The following is a 13,410-nucleotide window of genomic DNA, read 5'->3' as shown; positions in this document are numbered from 1 at the left end:
GGTCGTGGTTAATGGTAAACAGGACAAGAGAGGCCTGGAGCTACAGCTTCAGAAGTGTAAGTCGGTGTTTTCATGACTAATGAACACTAAACAGCTGATGAGATTTAAATGGAAATCATCCCAAGTTCATACTAAATGTCAAGTAAATACTAGAATAATAAGGAAGCAATATTTCTACCTGACCAAAGATCCAAATAGAAGCACTGCAGACATCAGTCACACAAATGCTGCAGTCTGCGGAGGAGGAGATGATCAGTAAACGGCCACTCAGCTCACACAGCTCTACAGAGCTTATGCGGTCCACGTGAGGTCGGAATGATCTTATCAGAGTTGGGGCCCGCGTGGTTTTGTCCTTACTGGAATTAAGACAGTACTCCTGAATGAAAGTATCCCAAAATTAAATGATTACAGTGATGTAACACTTAAAAAAAAAAGCCTGATTCAGAAATCAGAAAAGATACATTTGAGAACAATAATCTTTGATCCAAATGCAAAAGAAAAGTTAATAACAGAGGCTATAAAAATAGCATTAACATTTTTTAAAGAGATTTCTAACTAATTAGACTACCTGGGAAGTGGAAAGAAAGGAAGAGGGAGGGAGGATGGAAAAAATTAAACAGTAAAGTCAGTTATTTGATAGAGCAGAACTTTACCATGTATACGTAGTCACATATTATACAATTTTATATTATTAGAAAATTGAACATATAACCACTGATACATAAATCCTGAACTAATTCAGGATAGTGATGTTAGATGAAAGCCTAGTGCTTTAGCATTTATTTAAAGACTAGTGCTTTAGTATTTAAATTACTTTTTTTACATTATCATTTCAAATAAGGTATATCCTAATTATTTATATTGAGATGACACCGCAGTATCTCACTATGTCTTACTGACAATATTGTATTTCTAAATTGCATGATTGACTTCCCATTGCATTAACAAAAGTTTTCTATTATTGAGATAAATCTGTTTTTCCTTGTCAATTATTTAAAAGTCTCTGCTCAATACATATAAATGTTTTCTTTAAAATACTCAGACTGGACATTTCTTCCTTTATTTAGGAAACAGATGAGACTTGATTCATCGTTATCTGCAATGAAAGGCAATCCAAAGTAATAAAAGCAATGTGAAAAGTTTTCAATTTACCTCTATATTCCAGATTTTCAACCATCCATCAGCATCTCCTGTGGTGAGGTATTGATTCATCTTATCAATAGACATAATAATAGATCCAACCCCACTATGAGCCAAAAATTCAGCCAGAAGTTGCTTCTTAAATGTATCCCAGAATCTGACATAACCAGATCCTCCACATGACACCAGGTTAGCTCCTCCTAACATGGGAAAAACCTAATTAGAAAGCTGTAACAAGTGCCAGAGACAACTCTCTCAGCAGCTTGCCCTGTGGAAGGCACAGATGTTGGAGAAGTGAGTAGCCCTGAGATCCACTCCCAGCACCACTTCGATTCTCTCCAATATAAAATGGAGATAACCCTCATGAAAACCTCACTGGTTTGTGTTGAGAATTAAATGAGATAGGATATTTAAATGTTCCATTGCATTTAGTTCCCTTCCTTCATTTATTGTTCTGATGTTTTGGGGGATTTCTAGTTGGAATTAATTTGTTTCTTCAAATAAATGTATAAAATATTAATTTTAACACTATGATAATGCCCTGATTAAATAAAATCCATCTTCCCTAGCAAGCCATTGGTCACATATGATAAAGTAAAAGTTCTCATGCACAGATTTTGATGCATATATGTCATGATAGCAGTATAACTATTGATTTCTCTGCTTATCAGCATGCTTAGAATTCTATTCACAGCCTTTTAAAAAGTTTTTTCATCAAGAATTCATGTAAGCTGTTATGCAGCCCTTTTTTTGTTAACAGACTTAGCACTAACCTTTTCACTTTCCATTTTTATATGCATTGTGGAAGCACTTTACCTAAATTATTCTTCTGTGGCAAGGTTCCTATTATTCGATAAATCTGTAAATGAGTTCCAATTTGCCTCACAAATGTACTGCCAATTAACAATCATATCTGTTTAAGGTAGAAATAATGACATGTAGCTGCTTCAGTGAAAGCAATTTAGGAATACTGATAACATTAAGAAAAATTAGTATTGAAAATATGAGAGTAATTTTAGGATAATAGTTCATATTGTAAGGATAAGTAAGTTCTAGAAAACAGAAAGTTTTAGAATCTAACTGTTTCAAAGTCTACTCTAAATATCCCACAATGTTTTTAAAACTATGGGGGCATAACCTTTATTGATTCTTAATAATGAAATTTTCATATGAAAATAGAAAATGCAGATTTTCTATTTTCAAATTAAATAGGGGAAATGAACATAGAAAACATGGTTCAGATATTTATTTATTTTTTGAATTATCACATACATGTCCAGATTCCTAATGTTAAGAAAAAACACTTCTAAAATATAATTTTTATTTTAGATAAAAATCCAAAAATATGCATTATTCTCAAAAGCAGATTTTTATTTAAGAAGGTGGTATTTGCATCAACACCGTGCTAATATTGTCATTGACAACAGAGGAAAAATTAAGCAAACGATTATTTCATTTATATAATATCAAATAACTGTAGTAAATTATGTGGTAGCACCAATGTTAACATATATCTCAGTAAAAGATATGACCAAGACTCTGACTTATTCTAGAAAGTATGCATAGTTGGTAAAACTACTCAGAGAACTACTAAAAAAAATAATAAATAAGACAGAGAGCAGGCAGCTCTTGCCCTGGGATCAGCAGTTGTTTCAAATTTTGCTACTGCTCCCAATCTCCAACCTCCTCATTCTTTTAGCCCATTTTGATACTAGATGTCTGTACAGTCAAGTCTCAGATTCCACTCTTCTGCTATATGTGGACCTAGGGTTTGACTCATAAATATGGGGCATATATCTTGCTTGCTGTGCCCCTATCATACTAAAATTTCTTCCTGCCATGGCTGGAGCAACAATTCAATATTTGTCATATCAAATAGTTTGTCATTAATTTTCTCACCCTGATTTTGACACATACAGCACTAGATAAATTAGTAGTGGGCTCTAGTCTGGCCCCTGCTCCTGGACTCCGCCTTCTCAACCCCAACCTCCTTTGCCATGGCCCATTGCCTCCCATGACCCACTATTGACTTGTTAGCTACATGTAAATTCTATAAAACCTTGATGGAAATAGATTGAACTTACCTTATTGCTCCCTTTTTAACTATATGCAAAACATAAATATATATTTTACCTGTCACTGCAGTGTTTTTTCTTGCTTTAAGGAAGAAAAGCCTCATAACAGCAGTATTGCCCTCGGTGTCAATCTGAAAGGTGCAGACTTCCATTGTAGACTGGTCTGCCATGGGGTGGGTGGAGTGGCTTCCCTCAGCACTGAGAAGTTTTTGAGGTTCTGTATCTGTGATGGAAACAAAGCCAGGTGTCCTAAAAACATGTACTTTTCTAACTGGTGCCTATGGAAAAAACAGGCCTACCTCCCTCACTATCTGCAATGACTCCATCAAGTTTCACACTGCACTTCCAGTCAACATCCACCAAACCTTCTTCTGCTATTCACTACCTCAACCTCAACTTGACAAATTGTCGAGTTTTTCAAGTTCATTTGATTTCATTTTTGTTTTGCATACACACTTGTTTTTGTTTCCATATACACTGCATTTTCCCTTGATATAAATTAATAGGGACTTCATATTATATTCACTGCTAACATCTTAGAGATCCTGATATGCAATACAAATGTGACTCTGATATCGTGGCATTTTCAGCTTATTAATTACTAATTAGTCTTGCAAATATGGTAATAAACAGATCTAATGATAATTTTTATATATGTAAATAATCAGTTTTTAGCAATAGTATTTGTTACTGAGTTACCCTGGAGAGGACAAGCCTAACAGTGCTTCCATTATCTAATGCTATCATCTCTAGGGCTCACTAATGAAAACTGGGGAAATTCATCTTAGAATCTATGAATAATCTGTACATAGTTATAAAAAAATGTATATACAAGTATCTTACAAATTTTAAAGCAAGAAATCTATATAAATGCCTTTCATGTATTTTAGGAATTTGATATTATTTGCTTTTCTCTCATTTATTTCTCTGTGTCTTCTGAAGTCCAGTATGAGGAAGAGGCAGAATTCTACCCTGTCCATGGAAGGTTCAAATGAATCCTAATGGCTAATTCTTTGTATGTAAGGCAGATCAGAGCTTTATGTTTGCAGCCAAGTAACCTCTAAATCTCTTGAGTTGATTTTTTTACTCTTAATAAAGTACTTCCTCAGCTTTTCATAAAAAAACCGCATCTGATGACCAGTCTTTTCCTAAAGTTCAATTCAACCTCAGTGAGCTTATTCAATTGAGACAACAGAACCTCACCGGGCCATGAAGAATGACATATTCATTACCCAAATAAATTAGTCTAAGGAAAAACCTTTAGTATCTAAGGAAACTAAAATAAAATGTGAAAGGCAATTGTCAAGACATTTTGTTTAAGTATAAAATATTCATGTGCTCTGCTAAACTCCCATAAAATACAATATACTCCCATCTAATGCTCCTCACAGGTTTCTAAAGCAAGACATAATTTAAGATTTACAGGTGGCATAATATTTAATACAAGCTCTAGATTGAGTCTGAACAGTCTATAAAGTGAACACAAGTTCCCATTTTCTTACCAAGTGGTATCCAAGGTTCACTCTAAGGCAATTTGGCAAGGTTTATTGGGAAAAAATACTAAACTAAATACAAATGAGAGTCCTGCTCCCTGCTGTTAGTAATTCAGAAACGCTGATGTAGCATAAAGAGAGGAAACAGCCATGGAGAATTTGCTAAGCCAAGTAAATCTCAAGGCTCCCTTTAGTCACATTGACAAGACAACGATATTCCTAATCCTTTATGCTTATAGCCAATCGTCTATAATTTAGGAACGAGCTGCATCAGGTATATGCATAAACAGCCAGGCCTATTGTGGTTTGACTACGCCACATTATTTCAGTTTCAAACTTGTAGTTACCTAACTTTGATTTTAGCAGCCTCTGGTAATCAGGGTGAAGGACATGGTGAGCATTCTCTGTGCTGTTGTTCCACAGCACAATTTCTCCATCATAACTTCCTACACAAGCCAGGATAGAGAATATAAATCACCAGGAGGTTAAGATAGAAAATACGTGCAATAGCAATTAGAAGTCATTATCAACGTATGTTATACAGAATCTGGCACTTAGTAGGCACTCTATATTTTTAGAAACATGAATAATAACTAGTATTTTTATTAACGGTAGGGCTTACAATCCTCACAGCATGACCTGTGCAGTAGGTATATAGAAATTACTATTATCTCCTTTTATTTTATAGTTGTAAGTATTCAGCATAAGGGTTTTGCAGTTAAACAGCTTGAGTTTGAGTCCTGGTTCTGCCACTTATTAGGTGTGTAGCCTTGGGCATGTTATTTAACTCTACTTGATGCCACAATTTTCTCATCTATTATACAGGGTTAATAATTGTATTTATTTCACAAGATTGTTATGAAGAATGAAAAGTACCTAGTGTAGTGTCAAGCATATTTTAAGCACTGAAAAAATGTTAAATTATTATTATACATTTTCATTATTGAGTAAGGGCAAACAAATCAAGTACTTCTGGAGTTCTGTTCTCCACATACCTTGGTGGGGAGTGTATACATGTGCATACATATGTCTTCTCTTCTTTCCTTCCCTCTTACATTCTTTATTGAATATTGCTTTCTCCAATCCTAAAATTTTTCCTGCAGGAAGTCCTGTGGTACTGCTCTTCATGGAGAACAAAGAAAAGCCCAAAAAGTAAGGCTAAGTCTGATCAAATTTGTCCTGCTGAGGAGCAAGGCCGCAATACCTAGACCACTGCTCGCAGGTGCTCAGTGGGGACAGCTCCCTGACGAGTGTCAATGACAAGTGAAGATCAGAAGAGAAGAGATGAGTTTGGATGTATTAATACAAAAGGTGACTTTCTTGTGATTTGGGGAGAGGAAAGAGAAATATATATTAAACTCTGTATTGTCCTGGAAAGAGCAATTTATTAACTCACAAATTGGCCAAGGGAGATGAAATTCACCTGTTCATGGGAGTATCCATTTTCTCTATGATTTTGAAATGCTTTATTTACAAAATGCTCGACCAAACATTTTCACATAGGACTGATGAGATCAGAATAAATGAAAAGATTATCCATCAATACAATAGTGTTTTATGACACTTTCGCAGTAAGAACCACACAACTTTATAGTTCATTCTCTCCATCACATTTCAATGTGATCCTCCCTGCAGGGGCGGAATTTCAGTGTTTGTAAAGCAAATTCAGCTACAGAGTTGGCCCTAACAGAGAGTAATCAGGGAAGTCCTGGAAACAGTGGAGCTACAAATGTAAATAGATCAGTAAGCCTCATTTTGTAACATTTCATAGATATCCTGGCTCTTTTCCTGTAAGTTTTCATTCTTCTTAATTGATGACATTTTGGTTCCATAAAAACAATATAGGGGGGCGGAGCAAGATGGCGGACGAATAACACCGCCAGACAGAGGGTCTCTGCAGAAAAGACCAATTCTAGCAGAAACTAGAGAAAAGAAGCAAGAAGACGAGCATACAGCGGACAAGGGCCGGAAGGAGGGGTACCTGAGACCCCGGGAGACTCCACGGGAGGAGGCTGCGGAGGAGAACTGGAGGCTGAGACCACCGGAGCAGCCCGGAGACCAGCGGCAAGGGTAGGTGGATTTGCTATTTCCCCTCCCCTGCATTCGGGACTGCTGGTGGGCTCCCCAGCGGGTGGAGAGACCTGCGGACATCAGCCCAGAGACTGCCGCCGCCTGCCAACGGTGAGCCTGTAACAGACGTGGCACCAGGTTCCCAACTTCCTCCGGGCACCTCCGTGTGCACGGAGAGCCGCGCGGCAGGCGCCATATTGCCTCCTCCCCCCCTCCGCCGACCCTACCCGCGGCTGCCCAGAGAGACAATACAGCCACCAGCCGGAGGCACCTCCAGGGAACGGGACCTTCCCGTTTGGGACCCCGCCCGCCCTCCCAGGTGCTGCTGGCACCTTGTTCCCAGGAAAACGGTGCCAACTCAGAGGCTGAGAGACATAGACCCAGCTTGGGCTCCCTGTGGGTGAATTAGGACCGGAAACCCTCTCCCTGGTGGGAATACAGTTTGAACTCTGGGACCCAGAGGTCGGACCTGCAGACCAGATCCCCTGCACCGAGGGCTAGCATTGCCCGGGGCACAGAAGGATTATACGTGAACAGCCTACTGAGGTCTGTGTGCCTCCAGGGGCGGATCGGCGTCCTAGAGGTCTGTGTGCCTCCAGGGGCGGATCGGGCGGAACGTCCCAGGAGGAGGCCGTGCGCCCAACCCAGGTGGCGTTCCTGTGCAGGGAACCTCCCCGCCGGCATCACAGTCCGGGGAGGCCTGGTGGCTTGTGGTCTGGCCTGCTGGCAGAGGCTCAGGAGTAGCTGCGGAGTTGGGGAGGGTGGAAAGAAGCGAGGCCTGCTGCAGACTGTGGGTCTCAGACAGCCCCACCCCCACACCCAGACTTTCTGGCTGAGCGGGACCATCCCAGCCCCGCCCTGACAGCAGAGAACAGAACTTTGACCCCTGCTAACGGCCTGAGGGCAGGCTTACCCAACCCAGCTCCGCCCAGAACGAGAGCTGATAACAGGACTCAAAATCAACACCATAGCCTGTTCCTCCAAGCAAACGCCACCTACTGACAGGGACAGCATCTTGCACAGCCTTTCCACGGCACCCACTGACTCAATATACAGGGAGTGGTCCAATTTCACCCACAGGCACCACCTAACGCCTCAGAAACTAAACAAGGTGTGTGAATACCCAAACAATAACCTAAGGAAAGAAACAACAACTGATCGACATGGGAAGAAATCAGCGAAAGAACTCAGGAAATATGAAGAACCAAACGGAAAACACACCCCCAAGGAGGAGCACCAGCCCCCTAGAAACGGACACCGACCAAAATCAGGCAACCAATATGACAGAAAAGGAATTTCGTATGTGGATCATAAGAACACTCACCCAGCTGCAACAACAACTCAATAACCAACACCAAGAAAACACAAAAAACCTCCAAGAAATGGAACAAAGGTTCAACAAAGAGATTGACACAGTGAAGAAAACTTTAACCGAAGTCCTGGAGATGAAGAATCAAATCAGAGAACTACAAAATACTGTGGAAAGTCTCAAGAACAGGGTGGATCAAGCAGAAGAAAGAATCTCAGAGCTTGAAGATAACACCTTCCAATTAAATAAATCAGTCACAGAAATACAGCAGAGAAACAAGAGAAAAGATCAAAGTCTACAAGAGCTGTGGGATTATGTGAAAAAACCTAACGTGAGGGTCATAGGTTTAGCCGAAGGGGAGGAAGACAGCACTCAAGGGCTGGACAAGCTTTTTGAAGATATAATAGAGGAAAATTTCCCAGGTCTTGCTCAAAATCTCGATATACAAGTTCAAGAAGCCCAGAGGACCCCTGGGAGATTCAATGCAAACAGGAAGACGTCACGTCATGCAGTCATCAGACTGACCAAAGTATCAACTAAAGAGGCCCTTCTAAGAGCTGTAAGACAAAAGAAGCAAGTGACATACAAGGGAAAGCCAATTCGAATAACATCAGACTTCTCTAATGAGACTTTACAAGCAAGGAGAGACTGGGGCCCCATTCTCACTCTTTTGAAACAAAACAATGCCCAGCCTAGAATATTATTCCCTGCAAAACTAACCTTCATATATGAAGGAGAAATAAAAACATTCGCAGACAAGCAAAGGCTCAGAGAATTCACCAAGACAAGACCAGCCCTACAAGAAGTACTTAAAACAGCGTTATGCACGGAACATCATAATAATAATCCACGGATATAAAAACAACCAAAACCCAAAGATATTAAAGGCCAGATATTACAATGGCTCAAGACACAAATCATAGCAACAACATCCAACCCAACAGAATGATCAGTAATCTACCTTACCTATCAGTTCTCTCAATAAATGTGAATGGCTTAAACTCTCCACTCAAGAGACATAGGCTGGCTGAATGGATAAGAAAATACAGGCCAAGTATATGCTGTCTTCAGGAAACACATTTAACCTGCAAGGATGCACATAGACTAAAAATAAAAGGGTGGAGATCAATATTCCAAGCAAACAGAAGCCAAAAGAAGGCTGGTGTGGCAGTTCTAATTTCAGACGATTTAGTTTTTAAACCAACAAAAGTAGTAAAAGACAAAGAGGGTCATTATATAATGGTGAAGGGCACAGTCCAACAAGAAGAGATAACAATTTTAAATATATATGCACCCAACTTAGGTGCACCCAGATTCATAAAGCAAACCTTACTGGAGCTAAGCAAATGGATTAATAGCAACTCCATAATCGCCGGGGATTTCAACACCCCACTGACGGCACGAGACAGATCCTCCAAACAGAAAATTAATAAAGAAATAATGGACTTAAACAAAACTCTAGAACAATTGGGTCTGACAGACATCTACAGAACATTCTACCCAAAATCCACTGAATATACGTTCTTCTCATCAGCTCACGGGACATTCTCTAAGATTGACCATATCCTAGGACACAAAGAAAATCTCAAGAAATTTAAAAAAATAGAAATCATACCATGTACCTTCTCAGATCACAGTGGAATAAAACTAGAAATCAACCCTAACAGAAACTCACATTTCTACACAAAAACGTGGAAATTAAACAACCTCCTACTAAATGATTACTTCGTAAATGAAGAAATCAAGACGGAAATAAAAAACTTCTATGAAGAAAACGACAATGGAGAGACAAGTTATCAACTCCTCTGGGACACAGCTAAAGCAGTTCTGAGAGGAAAGTTTATCTCCATAAATGCCTATAACCAAAAGGCAAGAAGATCACAAATAGACAATCTAATGAAACGACTCAAAGAGCTGGAAAAAGAAGAACAGACCAACCCCAAACCCAGCAGAAGAAGTGAAATCAACAAGATCAAATCAGAACTAAACGAAATTGAAAACAGGAAAGCTATTCAGGAGATTAATAAAACAAAAAGTTGGTTCTTTGAAAAAATAAACAAGATTGACACGCCGTTGGCTAAGCTAACGAAAAGCAGAAAAGAGAAATCTCTAATAAGCTCCATCAGGAATAAAAAAGGAGATATCACAACTGATCCCAAAGAGATACAAGATACAATTTATGAATACTACAAAAATCTTTATGCACACAAACTGGAAAATGTGGAGGAAATGGACAAATTTCTAGAAACACACAGCCTCCCTAGGCTCAACCAGGAAGAAATAGATTCCCTGAACAGACCAATCTCAACAGCTGAAATAGAAACAGCAATTAAAAATCTCCCTAAAAAGAAAAGTCCCGGTCCAGATGGCTTCACACCTGAATTTTACCATACTTACAAAGAAGAACTAGTACCTATCTTGCAGAAACTATTCCACAACATCGAGAAGAACGGAAACCTCCCCGACACCTTTTATGAAGCGAATATTACCCTGATACCAAAACCAGGAAAGGATGCAACAAAAAAAGAAAACTACAGACCAATATCCCTAATGAATATAGATGCAAAAATTTTCAACAAAATCTTAGCTAACCGAATACAGACACTTATCAAAAAAATAATCCACCACGACCAAGTGGGCTTCATCCCAGGGATGCAGGGATGGTTCAACATACGTAAATCTATAAATGCAATTCACCACATAAACAGAAGCAAAAACAAAGATCACATGATCCTTTCAATAGATGCAGAAAAAGCTTTTGACAAAATTCAACACCCTTTCATGATACGAACACTTAAGAAAATAGGCATAGAAGGGACATACCTAAAAATGATACAAGCCATATATGACAGACCCATAGCCAACATCATACTGAATGGGGAAAGATTGAAATCATTCCCACTTAGAACTGGAACCAGACAAGGCTGCCCACTATCTCCACTTCTGTTCAACATAGTGCTGGAAGTCTTGGCTACAGCAATCAGACAAGAAAATGGAATCAAAGGTATCCAAATAGGGGCAGAAGAGATCAAACTTTCACTGTTTGCTGATGATATGATATTGTATCTAGAAAACCCCAAGGATTCAACCAAGAAACTCCTGGAACTGATCAATGAATTTAGTAAAGTCTCAGGATACAAAATTAATACACAGAAATCAGAGGCATTCATATACGCCAACAACAATCTAATTGAGAACCAAATCAAAGACTCAATTCCCTTCACAATAGCAACAAAGAAATTAAAGTACCTAGGAATATATTTAACCAAAGAGGTAAAAGACCTCTACAGGGAGAACTATGAAACACTGAGGAAGGAAATAGCAGAGGATGTAAACAGATGGAAATCCATACCATGCTCGTGGATCGGCAGACTCAATATCATCAAAATGTCTATACTACCCAAACTGATCTACAGATTCAATGCAATACCTATTAAAATCCCATCAGCATTCTTCACAGATATAGAAAAAATAATTTTACGCTTCGTATGGAACCAAAGAAGACCCCGAATATCAAGAGCAATTCTAGGCAACAAAAACAAAATGGGAGGCATTAATATGCCAGATATCAAACTATACTACAAAGCTGTAGTAATTAAAACAATATGGTATTGGCACAAGAACAGGAATATTGACCAGTGGAACAGATGTGAGAATCCTGATATAAAACCATCCTCATATAGCCATCTCATCTTTGACAAAGCAGACAAAAACATACGCTGGGGAAAAGAATCCCTCTTCAATAAATGGTGCTGGGAAAACTGGATAGCCACCTGTAGAAGGCTGAAACAGGACCCACACCTTTCACCTCTCACAAAAACCAACTCACGCTGGATAACAGACTTAAACCTAAGATATGAAACTATTAGAACTCTAGAAGAAAAAGTTGGAAACACTCTCCTAGACATCGGCCTGGGCAAAGAGTTTATGAAGAAGTCCCCAAAGGCAATCACAGCAGCAACAAAAATAAATAAATGGGACATGATCAAACTACAAAGCTTCTGCACAGCCAAAGAAATAGTCATGAAAGTAAACAGACAGCCTACAGAATGGGAGAAAATTTTTGCATCCTATGCATCCGATAAGGGACTGATAACTAGAATATACTTAGAACTCACGAAAATTAGGAAGAAAAAATCAAATAACCCCATTAAAAAGTGGGCAAAGGACTTGAACAGAAATTTTTCTAAAGAAGACAGAAGAATGGCCAACAAACATATGAAGAAATGCTCAACATCTCTAATCATCAGGGAAATGCAAATCAAAACCACAATGAGATATCACTTAACCCCTGTGAGAATGGTCTTTATCAAAAAATCTCCAAACAATAAATGCTAGCGTGGTTGCGGAGAGAGAGGAACACTCCTACACTGCTGGTGGGACTGCAAACTAGTTCAACCTCTGTGGAAAGCAATATGGAGATACCTTAAAGCAATACAAGTGAATCTACCATTTGATCCAGCAATCCCATTGCTGGGCATCTACCCAAATGATCCAGTGACACTCTACAAAAAAGACACCTGCACTCGAATGTTTATAGCAGCACAATTCATAATTGCAAGGCTGTGGAAACAGCCCAAGTGCCCATCAATCAAAGAATGGATTAATAAAATGTGGTATATGTCCACCATGGAGTACTATTCAGCTCTAAGAAACAATGGTGATATAGCACACCTTATATTTTCCTGGTTAGAGCTGGAACCCATACTACTAAGTGAAGTATCCCAAGAATGGAAAAACAAGCACCAGATATATTCTCCAGCAAACTGGTATTAACTGAGTAGCACCTAAGTAGACACATAGGTGCTACAGTAATAGGGTATTGGGCAGGTGGGAGGGGGGAGGGGGGCGGGTATATACATACATAGTGAGTGAGATGTGCACCATCTGGGGGATGGTCATGATGGAGACTCAGACTTTTGGGGGGAGGGGGGGAATGGGCATTTATTGAAACCTTAAAATCTGTACCCCCATAATATGCCAAAATAAAAAAAAAAAAAAAAAAAAAAAAAAAAAAAACAATATAGGCTGTCAAAATATGGACTTGAAAAGTTCATGGTGTAATCTTTCTCTATAAATTGCTTTCTTTGGCCAGAAATAATGCAACAATTTTTTATCCTCTTTAGTATGTCATATCAAAGCATGCTTATGGATCATTTTAAGAGCTTGGATTTGTAGACGCTTTGTAAGGACAGTCTCTAACCAAGATTATTGAGTCTAAATTATGCCTAAGGATTAATATGTTCCTATTATGAAACATCCAAGTGATGTTTCAAGGTGTGATTCATACCCAATAGCCCTAATGCTACTCCTGGAAAATGGA

The 13,410-nt window shown here is 39.0% G+C and overlaps 1 protein-coding gene across 1 annotated transcript in view; it reads right to left on the bottom strand.

Moving 5' to 3' along the window:
* Positions 1-13,410, bottom strand: part of WDR49 (WD repeat domain 49) — a 153,244-nt gene that overhangs the window by 40,897 nt on the left and 98,937 nt on the right. Inside the window, exons 11-14 of the mRNA XM_012752204.2 lie at positions 5,056-5,154; positions 3,274-3,438; positions 1,153-1,340; positions 179-376 (exon numbers count right to left, since the gene is read on the bottom strand). Of these exons, the coding sequence (XP_012607658.2) occupies positions 179-376; positions 1,153-1,340; positions 3,274-3,438; positions 5,056-5,154 (650 nt within the window). The remainder of the gene's footprint in view (positions 1-178; positions 377-1,152; positions 1,341-3,273; positions 3,439-5,055; positions 5,155-13,410) is intronic.

Source organism: Microcebus murinus, chromosome 1 (genome assembly GCF_040939455.1).
Source record: "Microcebus murinus isolate Inina chromosome 1, M.murinus_Inina_mat1.0, whole genome shotgun sequence".
NCBI classification, from domain to species: domain Eukaryota; kingdom Metazoa; phylum Chordata; class Mammalia; order Primates; family Cheirogaleidae; genus Microcebus; species Microcebus murinus.
The sequence above is the reverse complement of the archived record's forward strand: the minus strand, read 5'-3'. Positions and strand labels throughout refer to the sequence as shown.